At 45.5% G+C, this 24,076-nt stretch overlaps 1 protein-coding gene across 1 annotated transcript; it reads left to right on the top strand.

Annotated features, from left to right (window-relative positions):
• The first annotated feature begins 6,388 nt into the window (after window positions 1-6,388).
• On the top strand, window positions 6,389-22,851 carry LOC106541659 (uncharacterized). The gene is made up of 6 exons (XM_087711427.1): window positions 6,389-6,514; window positions 9,354-10,108; window positions 13,199-13,298; window positions 14,594-14,676; window positions 16,057-16,183; window positions 19,859-22,851. The coding sequence occupies exons 2-6, from the start codon at window positions 9,386-9,388 to the stop codon at window positions 21,184-21,186; spliced, it is 2,361 nt and encodes a 786-aa protein (XP_087567553.1). The 5' UTR covers window positions 6,389-6,514; window positions 9,354-9,385; the 3' UTR covers window positions 21,187-22,851.
• The last annotated feature ends 1,225 nt before the right edge of the window (window positions 22,852-24,076 follow it).

The raw sequence follows: 24,076 nt of genomic DNA, 5'->3' as shown, positions 1-24,076 counted from the left end.
GTTTGCTCGGAGGGTCGTTTTAAGTGCTCTGGAGGGTTCAGGGAAGGAGGGTCGCAACCTGTAGTGCGTGCATGCGCACTGGGGGGGGGTCGCGCATTGCATTATAGGTGTGGCACACCTGCACATGACCCCCCTGCGCTCCCCCCACTTATGGCACACAAGCCAAAAAAAGTTCGCCATCGCTGACCTACCAGTTCAAAAGCACATAAAAATGCTAGTAGAAAAATAGGGACCACTCTGGTGGAAAATAACAGCGTTCCGGCCGCCTTTGGCATTTAGTCATGCCAGCCACATGACCACGGAGATGTCTTCGGACAGCCCTGGCTCCTTAGCTTTGAAAGCGAGATGAGCACTGCCCTCTAGAGTCAGGAACGGCTAGCACATATGTGTGAGGGGAACCTATGCCTTACAGAGAAGTCCTCTGTTGTCCGGGCTTTTCCAAATGAAATTTTAAAAAGGTCTCGTTACTCCCAGCAATTGCCTCTTTTGATAGAGTTATAAAACATTTCATGCCATCCGTCAAAACCTCTAAAACCTAGGATGTGAGAAGGGATGCATGAGATGGTGTGGGTTTTGTCCTCTTTCATTTCATTTCTCCTATGTTCACACTGAGTCATTTTCGTGCCTGTTCTTTGTTGACAAAAACTCCGGTGACTTCTTGCTATTCCTTATTATTTATTCACCGTGATGCTTTTGAAGGCCAGAGGGAATATTAAACTAACAAATAATAAGTAACTTGCGGCAAGCCACATGGCCTCTCGTGACAACAAATAGCAGCCTCTTTAATCAGACTATAAAGCTTTTGCCTCCCTCAAATCTTGTTATAGTAGTGAGCCTTAAACTTTTGGGCATCAGGGACCAATTCTGTGGAGAGAGATTTTTTTTCATGGATCATAGAGGGGGGGGGGTTTACATCCCATGGATGGGATTTCACTTGCTTGTGTGTCCCAGTTGCTGGCATGCTGGGGCCCAGTGCAGTCCAGGGACCAGAGGTTGGGGAACCCTGCTGAATAGGACTTGCCATCTCCAAACTTTGTGGACTGGTGGGGTGGGGGGGCAGGAGGGAATGGTTCCATGCGAGCAACGGATGAGCATGTGCATACAGCTCCATTTGTGAGAGAGGCAGGCATGTGCACCTGCTGCTCGTACAGATGGAGCTGCGCTTAAGTCGCCCGCTGCGTGCGCCAGTGGAGTTGCACACGTGCGCTCATCCACCACTTCCGCTGCCCAATTCTGAATAGTGTACGTTTATGTCAGGGGTGAAATCCAGCAGGTTCTGGAGAACTGGTAGCAGAAATTTTGAGTAGTTTGGAGAACCGGCAAACAGGCTGGCCACGCCCCTGCTGCCTCCCAGCCTCCCAACTGATTTTCTTTTGCTGCCCTGAACAGGAGAACGGAGCTGGAAAGCAGGTTAGTGAGATAGGGAGGGAATGGGGATTTTGCAGTATCCTTCCCCTGCCACGCCCACCAAGCCACGCCCACCAAGCCACTCCCACGGTAGTAAAAACAATTGAATTTCACCACTGGTGTACATCCTAGTAGTGGCCTAGACAGCCTCTGTGTCACAACACACTGGCACAAAAAAAATACAGGTAGTCCTCAACTTACAACAGTTCATTTAGTGACGGTTCAAAGTCACAAGAGCCCTGAAAAAAGTGTCTTACGACAGTTTTTCACAGTTGCAACCTTTGTAGCATCCCCGTGGTTACCTGATCAAAATTTAGATGCCTGGTGACTGATTCATACTTATGACCATTGCAACCTCCCGGGGTCGTGTGATTCCCCTTTGGTGACATTCTGAAAAGCAAAATCAACATGGAAGCCAGCAATTCACAAACAACTGTGGCAGGAAGTAAAACGGGGCAAAACTTACCTAACAAAAGTCTCACTTGACAACAGAAATGTTGCTCTCCATTGTGGTCATAAGTTGAAGACTGCCTTATGTTTTTCTAGAATTGTTGAGCTGGAGCACAAGGTTCATGGAGAGACGATGTTGGTTGAATAACTTCATTCTCTCTCAACAGTGAATTCAGCTGGTCCTCAAGTTACAACCGAAATTGAGCCTGGCAGGTTACAGTTGTTAAGCCATGAGGGTTGTAAAGCAGAATCCGAATTTGCAGCCTCTTTTGCGGCGGTCATTAAGCAAACCCATTGTTTGCTATGAGCTGGCTTTTGCCGGATCTGGAAGTAAATGCCAGCTTCCAGCAAACCATTATTAGCTTCATCACTGAAGAGATTGGACTGCCATTTGCCAGAAAGGGTGTAGTAGGGTCTCCTGTTAGGGGAAGGAGACTAGATGACCTACAAGGTCCCTTCCAGCTCTGTTAATGTTAAACCTCTGCCAGTATTCTCCCATAGCACTTATATCTCTTACATGCAGTGTTTCTTACCCTCGGCAACTTTAAGACTTGTGGACTCCAACTCCCAGAATTCCCTAGCCAGCTGGGAGCTGAAGTCCATGTCTCTTAAAAGTGGCCGACCTCAAGGATACAGAAAGTTCCAGCTGGATTATCATAATACTTAAAAGTTGCTGCAGACTTATGACACCTTGTGCTGAGCATGAGACCGCTGTGTAAGTGTTATTTTCATTTTTAGGTGTTCTTGATCTTTATCAAAGTAGTAGCAGCTGCTGTCCTCTAGGCAAGTTGTTTTATGGCTGCATGGTGTGGAGGGATTAAATCAAACAACAGAATTGCTATCCAGGGGAAGAGATTTATTTACAGGACAATAAATGAATTTATTTACGCTGAGCTAATTCGACTTTTTATTATTATATAACGAAAACTTTATGGGTAATACCAACATTGCCTTTGTTAAATTGGTAGTATCCCCTCAATTTTTTGTTTGATTGTCAGCTATTGGGCTGTTTTTATTGCTGGGTTCACAGACCACAATGGGAGGGGAAGGAACTATGCAGTGGTGGGTTTCAAAAATTGTTCGAACCTACTCTGTAGGTGTGGCCTCCTTTGTGGGAGTGGCTTGCTACCCATGTGACCGGATGGGAGTGGCTTGCCACCCATGTGACCAGATATGAAGATGCCGACGACATTTGTCAGAACCACCTTAAATTATCTCACACACAGCACTGGCATGCATAAGAATATGATGTAAACTTGTTTTTTAAAAGGCATCTTTGCGTTAAAACAACTTCAACACACGCAATGTTCTGATTGCACCACAAACGCAGTAGTCATCCTTACCTTTCACAGAGGCACTGAGTTGTATAAATATGAGCATGATAGTGTAGAATAATCATATCAAAGGACCAGTGGTGGGTTTCAAAAACTTTTGGAACCTCTTCTGTAGGTGTGGCCTGCTTTCCGGGTCCACTGGTGGAACCTCTTCTAACCGGTTCGGTAGATTTGATGAACCGGTTCTACCAAATGGGTATGAACTGGTAGGAACCCACCTCTGGAACTATGGCAAGTTTACGACCTGTGGGCTTCAACTTCCAGAATTCCTGAGCCAGATGGCTAATGATGAGTATGGCTAGCTTAGGAATTCTGGAAGTTGAAGTCCACAGGTCATAAAGTTGTCATAGTTGTCCATTCCTCAAGTAAATCAAACACCCAATGATTATTTGCACAGCATTCTAAAATGGATTGCTGTAAATGTTGATTAGATTTTTTCGATATAGTTTAGGGGAGACATGATAGCAGTGTTCCAATACTTGAAGGGCTGCCATAGAGAGGAAGGGGTCAAGCGATTTCCCAAGGCACCCAAAGGCCAGACGAGGAATAATGGATGGAAACTAACCAAGGAGAGAGTCAACCTAGAAATAAGGAGACATTTTCTGACAGGGAGAGCAATCAACCAATACACCAGCTTTTGCCTTTGGAAGTTGTGGGAGCTTCATCACTGGAGGCTTTCAAGAAGAGACTGGACTGCCATCTGTCAGAAATGATGTAGGTCTCCTGCTTGGGCGGGGGGGGTGGACTAGATGACCTACAAGGTCCCTTCCAACTCTGTTAATCTGTCTGACTAATAATTTATGCTGTGAAACCCAGGAAATCATGGATGACTTCTAGTCCAGCCCCCTGCTCAAGCAAATAAACCTACCATTTCAGATAAGTGGCTGTCCAGTCTCTTCTTAAAAACCTCCAGGGATGAAACACTCTCAACTTCTGGTGGCAAACTATTCCACTGGTTAATTGTCCCCACTGTTAGGAAGTTTCTCCTTAATCTAATTGATTACTTTCCATCCATTGTTTCTTGTCCTGCAAACACTTAATATGTCTGCAAGCTGAATTGTTGCAGAAAATGACAGGCTTTAGACTTTTCAGGATACAGGAAAAGTTTATTTGGTAGCCAGGTTCAGAAAGCTAGCCCATGGCTCGCATTGCAAGTTCTGAACAACCTTTATTATCGAAGCACGCGTTCTTATACATTCTCAAAGGCAGCGTAACACGGAAACACTTAACTCTTTTCTTATTGGTTACCTTGAGGAAAAAGCCTTATAAGTAGATATTGTCTTACTTCTCCTTTTGTCTTGGGCCACAGGTACTACTGACTACGTGTCTCTAAGACAACTTTAGCTGAGCCTTGTGGTTTTGGGCTTTTGACATAAGAACTTTTACTGGAACATTTTGTGGTTGAAGGCTGATGACATTTCCCGGTCACTTTAAGCAAGCTTTTAACTGTCCCTTATGCCACATCTTGTTTTTTTAATATTTAATCCATATTTTATTCTACTTTAGAATCATGGCAACTTAATTTTTCTTTTTCAGTTCGAAACATTTTGGTCCCGCTGGCAGAGTCTCTCCTTTAACCTTCTAAATGGGGTTTTCCTTTGGGGCATTTTCATTTCTTTGCAGAGACCAAAACTTGAAAGAACTTATCTCCAGGACTTGAGAATGCTCCAACATTGGACATTTTTTAAAAAGTGATTTGATGGCCAAATATGGCTTTTTCAGGCTCTTGCCTCGGTGTGCATATTTTCCAATGAGACAAACCGAGATAGGGCGATCATTTTATTAAAATTTATCATAATATTCAGACAAAAGGGATTTTATCATTCAAAAAGGGAGCCCAGATCTTTAGCTTGTATCCCCTTTTATAGTTAACATAACAAAGAAACCTGAAAGAGGAAGGTTGATCGGACAGGATAATAGCATACATGTTTATTAAAATGAGGTCTGAAGGGGAATAAATTGTAAGGAGAAAGCTTTAGGGTTCACAAGAGATAAGCCAGACCCTCAATTTGTACTAACAAACTTTTCTTGTCTGGAGCTACTCTCCAGCTTGTTTACCAGTTGAGGAATGTTAAACGCTAATAAATCTTGAACATCACTTTAAAAGAAAGAATATAAATTAGATTAAAATGCAATCTATGTTAGTTAACAAATAACAAAACCCATGTTTATTTGCCCCCCAGATTGGATACCCATTTGATTGAAATGTTATGGATTCTCCTGCCTAAGCAGGGGGTTTGTACTAGAAGACCTCCAAGGTCCCTTTCAACTCTGTTATTCTATTCTATTCTTGTCTGAAATGGTGCAGGGTCTCCTGCTTGAGCAGGGAGCTGGACTAGAAGACCTCCAAGGTCCCTTCCAACTCTGTTATTCTATTCTATTCTTGTCTGAAATGGTGCAGGGTCTCCTGCTTGAGCAGGGAGCTGGACTAGAAGACCTCTAAGGTCCCTTCCAACTCTGTTATTCTATTCTATTCTTGTATGAAATGGTGCAGGGTCTCCTGCTTGAGCAGGGAGCTGGACTAGAAGACCTCCAAGATCCCTTCCAACTCTGTTATTCTATTCTATTCTTGTATGAAATGGTGCAGGGTCTCCTGCTTGAGCAGGGAGCTGGACTAGAAGACCTCTAAGGTCCCTTCCAACTCTGTTATTCTATTCTATTCTTGTATGAAATGGTGCAGGGTCTCCTGCTTGAGCAGGGAGCTGGACTAGAAGACCTCCAAGATCCCTTCCAACTCTGTTATTCTATTCTATTCTTGTATGAAATGGTGCAGGGTCTCCTGCTTGAGCAGGGAGCTGGACTAGAAGACCTCTAAGGTCCCTTCCAACTCTGTTATTCTATTCTATTCTTGTATGAAATGGTGCAGGGTCTCCTGCTTGAGCAGGGGGCTGGACTAGAAGACCTCTAAGATCCCTTCTAGCTCTAGTCTGATTGAGTGTCCCGGGGTTCAACCTTTCGTCGGGGAAGCCATGCACCTTCACGCCCTTTAGCTCACCCCACCCCCCGTCAGGTAAAAGCCAACTCGGACGGTGCGGCATCCGGCTGCACAACCGCGCCATCACCCAAAAGCGATGCGAAGCCCACGCAGCACCGCGCTTCGTCCCTAGTTTTTGTTTCTTTCGGGGTGTTTGGCAGGCGGAATCCGAGAGGGGGCGCCCGCGGACGCTCTTCCGCCACTTCAGCGCCGGAGCGCCCAGAGAAGGGAAGGCGGAGCGAAGGGGAAAGGCAACGCAGCGGGTGCCTGGAGAGGGTTCCGGGGAAACGTCCGGGGGTCCCGCGAGTCCATCCGACGGAGGCGACGCGAAGACGCTCGTCTCCTTGCGGTAGGGGGCTCCTCCGACCTCCGCGGCTGCAGCAGGGCTGCCTCCCCTTTTGCGATTCTGCATGCGGGGGAAGTAGCCGCGGCGCAGCATTGCGCGGGGAGGCCTCAATCCCCCCTCCCACGTTTTGGGAAGCCCTCCTTCCAGCCCCGCCTCGTCCCGTCTCTCGAAGCAAAGTGGGGGGAGGTCTGGATTACTTGCATCGCATACTGCCATTGCATTGCATTCCGTGCATTGCATTCCATTGCTTACATTGCATTGCATTCCTTACATTGCATTCGTTGCATTGCATTGCATTCGTTGCATTGCATCCCTTGCATTTTCAACGGAGCATGCAGCTCGTAGGGGGGGGGTATCTCGGCGCGGGGGAGCATGGGGGGACCTCCACCCTCCTCCATCCTCGCTGTACGGGCTGTCCCATCGCTGCGGAGCTTTTGCCGGTGATGACCCCCCCCCCCCCGGCTGGAAGCAAAGCCCCGCTCTAATCCTTGACTTTTCGGGGAGAGAAGGGAACCGAATTGGCTTTTGGGGTACCCTTCCTGGATTTGGGCATAAAAGGGAAAAGTTTATTTATTTATTTTTATTTTATTCATTTATTTCGTCAATAATGTTATCATTGTTATCATTGAGATAACATATATAAGTATAAATATGATTTTGAATACATGAAATGGAGATGAGTAAAAGGAAACATTGGGACAGGGACCCCTTACAAACCTCTTAAGAATGGGGTGTGGTCAACAGTAGACAGTCTTAAGGTTAAAGTTTTGGGGCTTTGAGGATGTAACAACAGAGTCAGGTTGTGCATTCCAGGCATTGGCCACTCTGGTGCTGAAGTCGTATTTTCTGCAATCATGTTTGGAGTTTGGAACTCAAGGTTAACCTTGAGTTTGTTATCTTGTGTGTGTGTGTGTGTGTGTGTTTGTGGTGGTTGAAGCTGAAGTAGTCGTCAGATAGGACATCGTAACAGGTCATTTTATGTACTACGCTTCGGTCAAACCGAAGGCAGCGTAGGTTAAGCATGAACCGCACCAACAATTATTTCGGTGGTTCCTATCACCGACTAGGGCGATGATCAACTCTAAAAGTGGTGAAGGGTTTTGTCTGTCCTACCTGGATGTAGGAAAATCCTTTTTTATTCAGATGGGAAATGGGAGGAGATGCTGCAGCTCTTCCTATGGAGGGTGGGGGATTAGATTTACTTGATTTAATTTGGACACACACACCTTTCCTAGTTCGTTATTATAGTTTTGGTTTTAAATTGGGAGTTTTTGTGTTTTTAATCCCAAATGATGGATTTGGGGAATTGGATGCTGCAAATCCAGTAAATTTGATTGATTGATTGATTGATTGATTGATTGATTGATTGAAATTTATTAGCCACCTACCTCCACTGGACTTTTGTGGCATACAAAAGATAAAAACAGCTGAAAGATTCAACCAAACAGGCCAGGCTGAAATAACCTTAACAGCAAAATCAACACAATAAAATAGAGCCTATTAAACAAATAATACACAATAATAATGGAAAGATATAAGTGTCTGAGAGAATGTTGCAGAATCCCATCTGGGTCTATCTCTGGGACCTGAGATTTACTCCTCGGTGCTCCCAGACTTATGCAGGAGCCTATCCTCGGTGAACCTCTCTCTAAAGGAATGTGTGCTTTGGGGCTGGTGGTAAATCAGCCCTTGTGCTGACTGACAAGGAGCTGGTTTCTCAGGCTTCAATGATTTCCCTGGCTACTTTTGTACTTGCTCAGCCAACAATCTAAATAGCTGCTAAATTGAATGTCTATGTCCTTGTTCATTGCAATAGGAGGCTACCAATGAGTTCGGGTTTCCTCGTCTGACCGTTCACTTGTGTTCTTGCAATGTAGTGGTTACCTCCTTCCTCATCTGTGCTATTCACGGGCAATTCATGCAGGGATTACATTAGAAATATCCGTGTTCCGTGTATTGATTCGCATTTCCAACATTTTGGGGAGGCTGTAAAGATGCTTTTTCACGTACTACCGTAATGGAACCTGCTCATCACAGAACTAAATTGTGACAATCGTAAAATGGGCCAGTCACATAACCAACTTCATTTTGTGCTCTTTTGTGCAGTGGTTGTTAAGGGATCCTGGCAGCTGTGAGCGCTGTAGTCATTAAGCAAACACCATGGTCATTAAGTGACTCTGTGGTTCAATATAGGTGCCGTTTTGAGCAAAACTGTCTTAAAACATAGTCACGGGACTACAAGACACTGCAAATATCGATAAGTGGAGCCAAGTTGCTAAGTTGGTACATGTCTTTGGGCAATCTTTCTCATAGTAAAAAAAAAAACCACCCGATGGACTCACTTTCACTTCCTTCCTTCCGAGCCGTCTCCGACTTCGTCAGCCTGGGGGCTGCCTGTTTGCCACCGGCTTGAAGCGCTTCCCTTGGGTCAATGAGGGACTTTGCGATGTCCCTGAGACCAGCAAGCCTTTGTCTTCTTGATCACCATCTCTACGGGACGGTTTATGTCCTGCCAGACCGTCTAGTGGCAAAAATGTCAACGGCCGTCTTGGACAGTCGGGACCGCACATTGTGTTGTCACGACGTTGGCTCCTCCTCTCCCACTAAGTTGGTTCATGTCAATGCGGGGGGGGGGGGGGATTGTCAGAATTGTGAATTTCAGTTGTAAGTAACTTTGAACCGTCACTGAGTGAGTGGCCATAAGTCAAGGTCTACCTGTACAGGAAATACAACCTGTCCTTTTTAAAAATATTTTTCCCCTAAGATTAGTGGGACCTCTAAAATGTGGCATAGTGTTAAACTGATAACCAAATAATCTGCTTCCAATATGCTCTGCCTTTAGATTTGAGAGGGCTAACAGCAGATAAATCGGCAATGGAGAGACAAGTCTTAAACGAAGAAGAAGGACCGGACACAGCCGGAAAACTCCCTTCTGCAATCCAGCCTCAGTTTATGTCCGAACAAGCAGGATGGGGCGCATTTGAGAGGAACGGGAGGGCCCCGTTCGTTGGGATGGAGGAGCGCTGGGAATCGCAGTGGCAGCAGTTCCTCCAGACGCTGCAACCGGTTCATCCAGGAGAGGGCAAGTCCAAGATGTCGGATGCTTCTCCCTGGGAAGATCCCAAGGTCTTCCTGGCCTCCTTCGAGCAGGTGGCCCGAGCCTGCCGGTGGCCCAGAGAAGAGTGGGTGTCCTGTCTCCTGCCAGCCTTGAGCGGAGAAGCCGAAGAGGCTTTTCAGAAGCTGGAAATCGGAGAACGGGTCAACTATGGGAAGGTGAAGGCCGCCATCTTGAAAGGGGAAGCCACGAAAACGGAGGCCCAGCGTCAACGCTTCAGGCGGTTCTGCTGCCAGGGAGTGGAAGACCCACGACGGGTTCAAAGCCAGCTTCAGGAGCTTTGCTGCCAGTGGCTGAAGCCGCAGAGACGCTCCAAGGAGCAGATCCTGGAGCTGCTGATCCTGGAGCAATTTCTAGCCAGCCTGCCTCCGAAGCTCCAGAGCTGGGTTCAAGTGAGGAGGCCAGAGACGTGTTCCCAGGCGGTGGTCCTGGTGGAGGACTTCCTGAGGAACCAACAAGACACCAAATCAGGGCTGTATCAGGTATGTTTGACAATAAACAGGCAGTTCTCTACCCTAATAGAAGCCCCAAATTTCTGTCCTTAAGTGAGATGGTTGTTGAGTGAGTTTTGCCCCATTTTACAAGCTTTGTTGCCACAATCTAAAAAAGATGTTGAGACTCTACAAAGAGTGCAGAGAAGAGCAACCAAGATGATGAGGGCCCTGGAGGCTAAAATATAAAGAAGGGTTGCAGGAACTGGGTATATCTAGTTTAGTGAAAAGAAGGACTAGGGGAGACATGATAGCAGTGTTCCAATATCTCAGGGGTTGCTACAAAGAAGAGGGAGTCAAGCTATTCTCCAAAGCACCGGAGGGTAGAACAAGAAGCAATGGGTGGAATCTAATCAGGTGGAAAGCAAAGGGTGGAACCCAATTTCGTTGTATTTAAGTACAATGACAATTAAGAATATACTTATACTTAATCAAGGAGAGAAGCAACGAACTAAGGAGGAATTTCCTGACAGTTAGAACAATTAATCAGTGGAACAATTTGCCTCCAGAAATTGTGAATGCTCCAACACTGGAAGTTATTAAGAAGATGTTGGACAACCATTTGTCTGAAGTGGTTTAGGGTTTCCTGCCTAAGCAGGGGGTTGGAATAGAAGACCTCCAAGGTCCCTTCCAACTCTGTTATTCTGTTCTGTTATTCTAATTGTTAAGTGAATCTAAAGAGCCGAGGTGACGCAGTGGTTAGAGTGCAGTACTGCAGGCCACTTCAGCTGACTGCTAACTGCAGTTCGGCGGTTCAAATCTCACCGGCTCAAGGTTGACTCAACCTTCCATCCTTCCAAGGTGGGTAAAATGAGGACCCAGACTGTGGGGGCAATATGCTGACTCTGTAAACCGCTTAGAGAGGGTTGAAAGCCCTATGAAGTGGTATATAAGTCGAACTGCTATTGCTATTGAATCACTTCAGTGGTTAAGTTCATAACAGGGTTTTAAGTGCATCTGACTTCCCCATGGACTATGTTTGTCAGAAGGTGGCAAAAGTGGTCACATGACCCGAGGACACAGCAACTGTCATAAATATGAATCAGTTGCCAAGCATCCAAATTTTGATCGTGTGAGCATGGGGATGCTGTAAGAGTCATAAAAAATAATCATGTCACTTTTTTTTCAGTATCTTAACTTTGGATGTTGACTAAATGAAGTTTAAGGACTACCTACAGCTGGGATGGAGAATCTATAACAGAGGGGCATGTGAGGGGTTGCCCTGTCAGGGCATGTGAGGAGTTGCCCTTTCACCCCTGTCAGCTGGGTTCAGCCTTTTTTAAAGCCATTTTTCGCCTAGGAGCCTGGGGAGGCGGAAAGAGTCTCCCCCCCCCCCCCCCAGAGGCCCTCCGGAGGCTTCAGGAGCTTCCCTGAAGCCTCCGGAGCGCAAAAAAATGGTCCTTCCGGTAGCTTCCGGTTTGCTCGTAGGGCCAGTTTTAGTCTTCGGAGGCTTTAGGCACCTTCAGAAACCTCCGGAGGGCTTAAACCGACCCTACGAGCAAACCGGAAGTCCGTTCCTAAACTTCTGGTTTGCCCATAGGGTCGTTTTTTGCCCTCTGGGGGCTTCTGAAGGTCACTGAAGCCTCCGGAGGGCTTAAACCGACCCTACGAGCAAACCGGGAGTCCCTTTCCGAACTTCTGGTTTGCCGGTAAGGTCGTTTTTTGCCCTCTGGAGGCTTCTGAAGGTCCCTAAAGCTCCGGAGGCCTGCGGGGGAGGGGGGTGTTTTTCTGAAGGTCCCTGAACCCTCTGCAGCCAGGGGAGGGCAAAAAAAGCATGCAAAAAATGGGAGTGGCTCTCATGCGCGCATGCACACTGGGGGCGGACACGCGTTGCATTGTGGGTGCGGCACACCCACGCACAACAACCCTGCACTCTTCCCCCCCCCCTTTATGGCACGTGAGCCAAAAAAGGTTCACCATCGCTGACCTACAGTACATCATATCATCATCTGGGTAGAGGAACAAGTTGTAGTTCTTGGTCTTTTTTTTTTAATGGAGAGTAAATATTCAAGTCCATAAAATGGAATAATTGGGTCAAACATTTTACAAACCACCGGAATAAAGGGATGTGAGTCAAGTCCTTGACTTACAACCATTCATTTAGTCACAGTTCAAAGTTACAACGGCACTGAAAAAAGTGACTCATGACCATGTTTCACAGTTACAACGTTGCAGAATCCCCATATCTGCACAATCAAAATTTGGATGCTTGGCCACTGGCATGTATTTATGACGGTTGCCTTATCCTGGGGTCATGTGATCACCGTCTATAAACCTTCCCAGTTGGCTTCCAAGAAGCCAAGTCGATGGAGGAAGCCTGATTCGCTTAATGACCAAACGTTTCGCTTAACAATTACAGTGACTCACTTAACACCTGCGGCAAGAAAGATCGTAAAAGGGAGCAGCTGTCTTGCTTAGCGACAGGAATTTGGAGCTCATTTCTGGTCATAAGAGCTGAGGTGGCGCAGTGGTTAGAGTGCAGTATTGCAGGCTACTTCGGCTGACTGCTAGCTGCAGTTCGGCAGTTCAAATCTCACCAGGCTCAAGGTTGACTCAGCTTTCCATCCTTCCGAGGTGGGTAAAATGAGGACCCAGATTGTTGGGGGGCAATAGGCTGACTCTGTAAACCACTTAGAGCTGTAAAAGCACTATGAAGCGGTATATAAGTCTAAGTACTATTGCTATAAGAGCCATGGTGGCGCAGTGATTAGAATGTGGTACTGCAGGCTACTTTTGCTGACTGCCGGCTGCCAGCAATTTGGCAATTCGATTTTCAGGAGGCCCAAGGTTGACTCGGGCTTCCATCCTTCCGAGGGCGGTAAAATGAGGACCCAGGGGGCAATAGGCTGACTCTGTAAACCACTTAGAGAGGTATAAAGTGGTATATAAGTCAATATATAAGCAATAAGGGCCATTGCTATAACTTGGGGGCCACCCCTACTAATCCAAAACTCTTGAGGATTGGTTAATACTGTAGCTTGGTTGACCTTCAACAATCCTTGGGGGACCCCTGAGAGACTTTTGTGTGATGGTGAGCAAAGGAGTCCCGTTGTTGTGAGAAGGAGTGTGTTACTCTTTCAGGGCTCAATGAATGAAGAACATGTCGATTTCTTATATTCAGAGAAAGAGACCTTGGAGGCTGTGAAGCGAGAAAACGAAGAAGTGGAAATCAGCCTGCTGGGTAAGACCACCTGTATAAAGGCATTGGCAATGCAGTAAAAAATTATAAACGATAGCAATGAAAATACACTAAATGTTTAACAAAGAGAAGAGCCTTATAGTATTAACATAGTATTAACATTCAACTACCGTATTGTTCCAAGTATAAGACGCACCTTTTCCCCTCCTAAAAGAGGGTGAAAATTTGGGTGCGGCTTGTACACTGAATGTAGCCCCACCCACCCACCGTCCCCAACCCTTTGGGCGCTGCCTTCCAGCAATCTACCTCCTTGCAGCAAATGGGGAAAATGGGGCATGCGGAGGCTGCAATAGGCTATAGCAATCCCTGCAGCCTGAAACAGCTGATGATCGGGAGGTTGCTTAAACTGAAAGTGAAACTTGCTGTTTGCTCCAGGAAGAAAATTGCTGGAAGGCAGAGGCAGATTTTTTTTCTTGTGCTAATAAGGCTGTTTGCTGTTTTCTGCAAGGAGGTAAGTCAATAACTATAAATGCCTATAGAATGTTCAAATTATTAGACTTTTTTAAAAAAAAACTGTGTTGTTGTTCTAGATAGCTTAACAAAATGAAGAAGCTTTTTAAAATAAATGCTTGATCTGAAGAGGCCCAGTGCTATTGTATCTTCTTTTAAATAGCAGAGAATAACCATACTTCCAGAAAGCACATCAATATTTTAACAGCATCGGTACAAGTATAACCTGAAATGTAACACCACAAACAGTGTATATTGTCTGTACTGTTTGCTGTTTGTTGCAGGGAGGCAAATTGCTGGGAGGCATAAGCAGATTTCCCCCCTTGTTTTCCTCCCCCAAAACTAGGTGCGTCTTATACATTGGAGCGTCTTACACTCTGAAAAATACGGTAGTTCACATTGGTGAATGTAAATAAGCAGAAAACGGGGGGGGGGGGGGGGAACACTTTGTGAAGGACAGAATCTAAAGCAGTTTTTTCCCCACCTTTGATAGATCTTAGTTACGTGGACTTCCAACTCTCAAAATTTTGTATAGAAAGCTGAGGAATTCTGGGATTTGAAGCCCAGGAGTCGCACATCTGGAAGTTGCCTGGTGTAGAAACCTTGATCTAAAAGCAATTAGGCACCAAAAATATAAAAAGTTTGATACACCCAGGTTTCAAGATTAAGGGTTTCCCCACCGCTATAAAAATGATTCTGCAAAGATTCTTGTCTTACTCAGTACTTTAAAAATGATAAATCTTTTATGCTGTTCTGTTTTCTAACCACCAAAGGGGGAAGGGGGTAAACATGACTTCTTATTGTAATGAGTTGATTCTCACTTTCAGGACATGAAATCAAATCCTCGAGCCACTCCAGCCAATTATTTCCTTCCGAAAGATTTGGGATGGTCCAAACGGCGATGAGAGAGGTGTGTATGTCAACCTTGTGAAACAGGTTGCTTGGTACCAGATTGGGGTGATGGTGGTAAGATAAAGACGTATTCTTGGTTGCTTCTCCTGTTCCTTTTAGATCTGGGTTTTTCAACCTCGGCAACTTTAAGATGTGTGGACTTCAACTCCCAGAATTCCCTGGATGCTCGATGAGGAATTCTGGAAGTTGAAGTCCGCACAAAGTAAAGTCGCCAAGGGTTGAAAAACATTGCTTTTTAGATTAAACAATAATGGGTTTGTTTTATTTTTAGCTAGAATTCCATCTTATTAACTTGTTAGTTGAGAAGAGATGTATTTTCAGATGTGTAAGATTGATGACAGCTTTGCAAGGTAGTCCAGACAAGAAGCAGGCCCTCGACTTAACGGCCACAATTGAGCCCAAAATTTCTGTGGCTAAGTGAGACATTTGTTAAGTGGGTTTTCCCCCATTTTACGATCGTTCTTGCTACAGTTGTTGAGTGAATCACAGCTGTTGGTAAGTTAGTAACATGGTTGTTAAGTGAATCTGGCTTCCTCATTGACTTTGCTTATCAAGTCACAAAAGTTGACCTCCAGGAGACTTCAACCGTCATATATACATGCCGGTTTCTAAGTGTCCGAATTTTAATCACGTGACATAGGAGTTTCTAGGAGCCTGGGGAGGGCGAAAAACGGACCAACACCCAAACCGGAAGTTCGGGAACGGACTTCCTGCAGGGGGCTTCAGGGAAGGGTGAAAAACAGCCCGACGCGCAAACCGGAAGTCAGTTCCCAAACGTTAAGCGGTTTTTTTAGAGAGCCGAGGTGGCGCAGTGGTTAAATGCAGCACTGCAGGCTACTTCAGCTGACTGCAGTTCTGCAGTTCGGCTGTTCAAATCTCACCGGCTCAGGGTTGACTCAGCCTTCCATCCTTCCGAGGTGGGTAAAATGAGGACCCGGATTGTTGTTGGGGGCAATATGCTGACTCTGTAAACCGCTTAGAGAGGGCTGAAAGCCCTATGAAGCGGTATATAAGTCTAACTGCTATTGCTATTGCTATTTCACCCTCCGGAGGCTTCAGCGAGGCCTCCAGAAGGCGAAAACCACCTGAAAATCTGTTGGCCAACCGCGCGCATACGCGCTGGAGCTGAGAGGGCAATGCCTCACGTGCCCTCAGAAATAGCTTTGTGTGCCTCTTGTGGCACGCCTACCATAGGTTCACCGTCACGGGGATAGAAGATCTCTGTTTCTCTCGTGACTATAAACCTGTATCAGTCGTCTGATTTTTGTAATGTTCATTGTTCCAGATTTTGCCGTGAATGTGAAGCTTTACCGTAATCCTGTTTTTCTGCAGCAGAATCTCTGACGGGAAGGTCTTGGCTGCCTCTTATTCTTTATAGGAATTCATGGGCCTCAAGGAGACAGAGGCGTGTTTGCAGGCAACCGAGTGGAAGCCGGCGCAGCCAGCTCAACAGCCTGTCGCCTGGCAAGTCCTGCAGGAGGAACGTGAGAACATAAGTACTTTAGGTAAAGGAGAAACAATGCATTGATCCAGCCATCATAGCAAAGGATCCAGTTTTTCCTTTTCGGGAGGTGAATGGCACCGTGAGAACGTATTCAGATGTTCCATAAGCTTCCTTCAAAAGACGCCAGGAATAAATAGGTTATAATGTATTCTGAGTAATTTTGAATGGATGTGCTCAGGGAGTGGACTTCAAAAATGTTAGCAAGGGGTTCTCTGCCCGTGTCAGCATTCCAAATATCATGCAGAATTAAATCAGAGTCCAAGGCAGAGCTATCCTTAAAGTTCCAATTTAATAAGACAGACATGTTGGCAACAAACTGTGGAATCCCAAATCTGAAAACTTCCTGGGATTCCACCCACTTGAAAGTTCATGATCTTATCCCCACACCCACAAATCCCATCACATGGTCCAATCTTCTGCGGCCACACTGGAATCTCCACCCAGCTGGTTTCGGTCAGGTGCAGAGGTGCGGAGACAAAAGATGACCTTGGGCTTCTAGAAAGGAATGACAGCAACACATTCCACAATTTTACTCCTTACTATTCCCCCTCCCAACTACTACACTAATTAAACAGCATAATGAAATAATAGCGAGTGTGGCAGGCCAAAGATCTTAAAAAGGAATATAACTGCAGGCCTGACAGCCCGGTTGCTGGGTGGGCGTGGCCATGGTGGCTGTGGCCTAGTCGGCCTCATGCACTGGCCGGGGGAGTGGGGTGCCTCCCCTGGAGTTTTTTTTGAGCCTCCGGTAGGGTGAAAACGGTCTCCCCAGGCTCTGGGGCCCGTTTCTGGCCTTCCCAAACTTCCAGTAGGCCCATTTTTTGCCCTCCCCGTGCCTCCGCACACGCCTTGCACTTACCTGCATCCAAAACGGGAAACGTGGGGACTCCTGGATGGGTGGGGTGGGCGGGGCCAGCCAGGAGTGAGATTTGGGGGTTCTCTGAACTGCACAGAATTTTAGCTAGAGGTTCTCCTGAACCCCTGCGAACCCCCAGCAGAGCCCATCCCACGATGTGCTAGGAAGGCAGCTGGAAAAGTAACCATGCAAAGGATTTTCATAAGATATTTTTTGAACATAGCAATTTAACGTGGCTATGGGGGGGAAAAAAGCCAATCTACAGCGCGGGTAATGGTATGGTTGGTGCTCTACAGCCTCACACTGCGCATCTCCAGATCAGGGGGTCTAGGAAGTTGGCTGAAGTTGGGGAATTCTGGGAGTTGAAGTCCACAAGTTCTTAAAAGTTGCCAATTTAGGAGACTCCCTGCTCTAGATCAGAGTTCCGCTTTGCGTTTCTAGCTTTGCGGACCAGTGGGGGGGGGACGGTCCATGCAAGTGGCCAGCAAGTGGACATGTGCCTGCCACCGATGCAAATGTGCAAGTAAGAAGGCGCATGCCTGTGCTTGCTGGCCATTTCCATGTCCCAGTTGCAAACCCCTCAGGGCCCATAGGTTGGAAATCCCTGCTCTAGATGAAAGCAGGAGTCGGTGTGAATCCTGTAGGAGAGAGAAGAAGGACACTGTCAAGAGCTGGCTCGAGAATCCAAATAAAACTCCAGGGTCATTCCATTTCCAAAAATCTTACTATTTATTGAAATGCGCTGCATGGTAATGTCGAAGTAAAACTAACTCCAAATACCAGTTCATAGGATGAAACAATAATTTTCCCAGCCAAACCCCCAATCTCTCACCTAGTCCATCTTCACTTTGTTATGGGAACCATCTGCTTCAACTCAACACCTGTTATGATGTCCTTGACAAGGTTTCAGGCTCTCAGTCTTCAGCGGAATCATAGAGGTTTTGTTTCTCCCATCTAACCCATTCTGAAGCAACACCACCATCCTCTACTCTTAATGGCAAGAAGTTGAAACAAAGAGGCAAGTAGCTGCCAAAGTTTCATCCTTGACAGAGACCGTATAAGTGAAGGAAAATCCAGAATACACATGTTTATGAGAAGGGCTTATCATGTCCTGAGAAGACATCCCCAAATTTTCTAACCTTCTTAGCAAGTAATGTGTTTATTACAGTGTTTCTCAACCTTGGCGACATTAAGTACTGTGAACTTCAACTCCCAGAATCCCACAGGAAGTCCACAGGACTTAAAGTTGCAAAGGTTGAGAAACACTGGTTTATTAGATGATGTGTTGTGGCCCAGCAGGAGCCGTTGGAACTGCAAACAGACTCCGATAGCGAGGAGCCCTATGAGTCGGCTCTGGAAGATGTGGCGGACCCTGGATAGGGTTCAGACTCCGAGCAGGGACCAGAGAGGCTGGTTGGCCACCAGGAGGCGGCTAAGGCATAGAGCAGCGGTGAAAGCCAAGGGGAGTTGGTCCCTGACGTCAGGCCCTGGATCTTTGGGGAGGAGCTAAGGGAGTCGGTCCCGGACTCCAGGCAAAGGTGGGCAGATAAGCGCCGACAGCAACTACGCAGATACATAAGATAATTGGACCCAGGTGGTTGTAATTGGGCTCCTCCCAAGAGAGTATATAAGGAGAGACTTTGGGAGGAGGCTGTTTGCAGGATTCAACTATTATACTAAAGCTGGAGAAGCTCTGGTGTGTATTTCTTATCTCTAGAAGTCTGGGTTGCTGCCAAAGTCTTGTCGGTGTGTTAATTTACTGTGAATAAATTGTCTAGCAGTAATCTTGTGTCGGCGTGATTCACCGTGTGGAGGGGGCGGGGTCAGAACAGTGATGTATCTGGACGGCCTGGAGTATGTGTGGAGTTCCTTACAGGTAGTTCTTGACTTACAACCAGTGACCCTTTGAAGTTACGATGGACCTTCTTAGAACTACTTAACGATCTGGATTCAAAGTTCCAATGGCCGGCCCTTCCCCTTGCAATCATGTGATCACATTTTGAGTGCTCAGCAACCTGCCCATATTTATGGCCATTTGCAGCATGCTGTGGTCACATGATTTGCAAATTCTTTCACTAGAAACCAGCGTTTACTTTGGTTTCTGGCAAAAAGTGCCCATCATAGACAATACACTTCGCTAAACAACCACGGAAGTTACTTAACCACTGCAGAAAATAATAATAATCATCATCATAAAATCATGCACAGGCTTGCTTAACAACCAGCACAACTTTAACAACTATAATTCCAGGCTCAGTTACAGTTATAAGTCGAAGGCCTTTTGTAATTTAAATATCCACATTTCTGGGGGAGAACTCATTATCATCACAAAGACCACAAAACGTGTAGTTTTAAAAGAGACAGCAGTACAAATCGTCCTCGGCTTACGACACAACTGAGCCCAGAATTTATGTTGCGAAGTGAGGAATTGGTTAAGTGAGCCTTGCCACATTTACTTGCCACATTTGTTAGTGAATCACTGCACTTGCTTAAGTGATAACACAATTGTCAAGTGAGTCTGACTTCCACCATTCACTTTTGCTAGTCAGAAAATCGCAAAAGGGAATCCTATGACCCCGGGACACTGCAGCCGTCATTAATGAGAGTCAGTGGCCAAGCGTCTGAATTTTGATCGCGTGACCACGGGGATGCTGCAACAGTCAAAAGCGTGAAAAATGCCCCCAATTCCCTTTTTTTCAGTGCTGTTGTAACTTCCAACAGTCACTAAACAAACTGGTATAAGTTGCGGACTGCCTGTATGTTCTTTGTTCACTGGAACGAAAATGACTGTGGTTAACTTTTTTTTTTCTCTTCCTCCAGAGAGCAGTTTGGGGACAGAGTTCAAAATGAAGAATTCTGAGAATCGAGACGAGGAACAGGAATCAACATGCAGGAGAGATCAACAGTTTAGTTCTGGGAATCTGCCATTAAAATTAGAAACGGAGGAAGGTAGTTACAAGTCAAGAAAGCAGCAGGAGAAGCCCTCCCTGGGGTGTGAGAACCAAGATATTCCACTACAACAGGAATTTACTACTGCTGTTACTGCTGAAAAGGCCGCTGTTTCCAAGGAAAATAATATCTCTTTATTCCCCCAATATGATACAAAATACCTCTACCACGTGGAACTGAATGAGGCGCCTTCTACGGAGAAATTGGAGCAACGTCGTGAGAGGTTTGAGGACAGCTACCAGTGTACCTCAAGCACAAATCAAAAAGAGGAAATCACGGTAATTGAGAAAAGGCTTGAAATCTCAGGGAGCCGAGTAGTTCATAATGTGAATCCGTATCCAAGCAGCCATCTTGGAGAAAGACGTAACTCTCCCGAACGTGCCAAAACCAACAGCGGCGTAAACTTGCTCGGCAACATTCCCGCGTGCAAAACCGAAGAAGGGTGGTACGAATGTTCCCAGTGCGGGAAATGCTTCAATAAAGCGAAATACTGGAAGCAGCACCAGAAAATTCACACGGGGGAGAAGCCGTACAAATGTTCCGACTGCGGGAAGTGCTTCAACCAGTCGGGAAATCTGAAGACCCACCAAAGGATTCACACCGGCGAGAGGCCCTACAAGTGTTCCCAGTGTGGGAAATGCTTCAGCCACACCAACTGTTTGAAGATACACGAGCGGATTCACACGGGGGAGACCTACAAATGCACTCAGTGTGGGAAATGCTTCAGAGAGACGGGAATCCTGAAGAGGCATCTCCGAATCCACACGGGGGAGACCCCGTACAAGTGTTCGCAGTGCGGGAAAGGCTTCAACCTGATGGGAACTTTGCGGAAACACCAGCGCATTCACACCGGAGAGAAACCGTACAAATGTTCCCATTGTGACAAATGCTTCCGGGAAACGGGGATTCTGAAGAGACATCAACGGACTCATACCGGAGAGAGACCCTACAAGTGCTCTCAGTGTGGGAAATGCTTTACTCATACCAATGTTTTGAAGATACATCAGAGGATCCACACTGGGGAGACGCCATATAAATGCGCCCAATGCGGAAGAAGCTTCAGTCAGATGGGAAATTTGAAAACCCATCAGAGAATTCATGCTAGAGACAACCTTAATATGGGGCAAGATGTCACCTTGACGAAAGACCACGCAAATCCCCGCGGTTTGGGGAAGACGCCCAGCAAGCCAGAATTTTGAGGATTGCTCAGCCTCAGCTATATAGGTAGTCCTCGACTTAACGACCACAATCTAGTCCTAAATGTCTGTTGCTGAGTGAGACATTGGCTAAGTGAATTTTCTGTGCCAATTTGCCACAGTTGTTAAGTGAATCACTGAAGTTACTAAATTGGTCACAGGGTTGTTAAGCGAATCTTGTTTCCCCTTGTTGGAAGATCACAAAGAGATGATCAAATGATCCCAGGATACTGCAATGGTCATAAGTACGAGTCATTTTGTCAAGCATCTGAATATTGATTATGTGACCATGGGGATGCTGTAACAGTCGTAAGAGTGGGTCATAAGTCACTTTTTCCGGTGCCGTTGTAACTTCGAATGGTCACTAAACACTAATCTTAACCGTGGCAGGAATATTCGTTAAATGGGGCAACATTCACTTAATAAATCTCTCACTCGGCAACAGAATTTTTGGATTCAGTGGTGGTCATAAGTCAAGGACTTTGGTCATAGGTGTGAAAACCGATCAAAAGTCCCTTTTTTAGGTGCTGTAGTAACTTTGAACGGTTAGTAAACAAACGGATACAAGTTGAGGACTATTTGTCTGTTGTTTGTGTCCGGCGTTATGAGGCAAAGCCAATCAAAGAAAATTAAACAACCAAGAGGGCGTTTACTTCCTTTTTTCCAGGAGGAAAAGGCCTCGTAGGGAGCAAAGGATTGCATAAGGCAGGGGCCTCCAACCTTGGCAACTTTAAGCCTGGCGGACTTCAACTCCCAGAATTCAACTTTGCTGGCTGGGGAATTCTGGGAGTTGAAGTCCGCCAGGCTTAAAGTTGTCGCGGTTGGAGAGATGTCGCATCAGGAACACCACGGAAAAGGTTGTAAAAATGGATCCGGGTAATGTGGTGATCTGCTTTACGACCCTTATCACGTATGACCATACTAGCCAGCTTCATTCACGGTCGTAACTTGATTACTACCAGTAAGCCTTTAACTCAGAAAGAAAACTTCAAACATTTCTATGACAATTACATGTTTTATAAACTACAGGTAGTCCTCAACTTACAAAGGTTTATTTAGCGACCATTCAAAAGTTACAACGGCACTGAAATTAATGACTTAACCATTGTAGTCTCCCCATGGTCACCTGATCAAAATTCAGATGCTTGGCCTGTGATCCACCTTTGTGCCCGACAAGCCAAATCCACGGGAAATCCAGATCCACTTAACAACTTTACAAATGCAGTGATTCACTTAACGACTGTGGCAAGGAAAGTTGTAAAATTGGGGCAAACTCACTTAACAAATATTTTACTTAGCAGCGTTGTAGTATAACTCGAGGACTACCTGTCTGATTATTTCCCCTTTTTTTTTATCCAGGATTGTTATCCCAAATCGCAAAAGCACACCTGTGTAGAAAGAAAAGCATTTTGAAAAACAAAACCAGAGACATCTTGTTCATTTAGGCAGGACTTTTATTTCTCTAGCTAGTTTTGGAGTGGCACCGAGAGGAAGCGTGTCTCTAATGGCACAAACCTGAATTATGCTTGTTGGAACAAATGTCCCTTTTATGTTTCCAAATACTGTATTATGTTTTTATTTGTAAACCGCCCAAAGGTATGCAGGTGAGATGGGCAGCATAAAAATTTCTTACATTTCTTAAATAAATAAAATTAAAAAATTGTAGAATTGCCTTATCTAAATTAATAATAGAGCGCTGGGCTGTATAAACAGAGGCACAGAATCAAGATCACACCTGGAATACTGCAACTCAGTTTTGGTCACCGTACTACAGAAAAGACATTGAGACTTTGGAAAAAGTTCAGAAAAAAGAGCAACTAAGGCAGTGTTTCTCAACCTTGGCAACTTGAAGATGTCCAGACTTCAACTCCCAGAATTCCCCAGCCAGCATTTGCTGAACTAAGATGATCAAAGGCCTGGAGACTAAAACACATGAAGAATGGCTGCAAGATTTGGGTTTGGCTAATGTATAGAAAAGAAGAATTGGGGTGGCATAACAGTATCCCAGTATTTGAGGGGGCTGCCCCAAAGAAGCAATTCACACTGAACTGTAAACATTTATGGAAAAAAAAACATTTCCATTTGATAAGACGTATAGATGTGCATCGAAAAAGCTAATTTTGTCAGCGTTTACTATTCATTCTGATTTCTAAACTAAGCTAAATCCTTGCTGCCAAAAGCTCACTTGATTTTGGATTACTTGATAGGCTAACTCTTCCTGTACTCAGTCAACCAGTTCTCACCACTATTTCTTTCTTCCTTACGAATTGTGTTCTGTTCCAGGTGATTTATTTCTGACACATAACACATGTGACATGCCCAATCTTGAATTTACCTAGCTTTTTGGCTCTTCATACGTGACATATAAATCATGTTTGTTGTTTGACTTTTCGTTGATTCTGTTTCGAATCCTTCCTTCCTTCCTTCCTTCCTTCCTTCCTTCCTTCCTTCCTTCCCAAAACTCATGGCTGAAACTAATTCCTCCCTCCCTTCCTATCTAAAGGTTATCATCCATACCACAACAGACTCAAACCAATTCAAAACATTTTCCAGGATTGCTTTTCTTTAGGGGGTTTATGCATACTTTGTCTATGAGGTCATAAGAGGTCACAATTGTATAAATAAAATTTGTAATTACCATAAGAGGCTTCATTTAAAATACAAGCTCAACTTAAAAAAACCACACGCAATAAACAGCAGAGGCCTTCTTAACATTTCATCCTACCGTAGATTTTATCTGCCTTTCAGATTAAAATTGGCAACCAGAGTGTTATAGACACCCACTGAAGAGTATGCCATCCCTGATTTGAATGTTAACAAATAAATTGTAAGGTTCCAGCAGTTTCCCAGAGCCACTGAAATGTCGAAGAGAGTGAGATTTGAGATGGGCCTT

This window comes from Thamnophis sirtalis, unplaced genomic scaffold (assembly GCF_051295495.1).
Source record: "Thamnophis sirtalis isolate CommonGarterSnake01/CBP01778 unplaced genomic scaffold, rThaSir2_p1.2 scaffold_3, whole genome shotgun sequence".
In the NCBI taxonomy this organism is placed as follows: Eukaryota; Metazoa; Chordata; class Lepidosauria; order Squamata; family Natricidae; genus Thamnophis; species Thamnophis sirtalis.
Note: the sequence above shows the minus strand (reverse complement) of the source record. Positions and strands in the feature narration are given on the sequence as shown.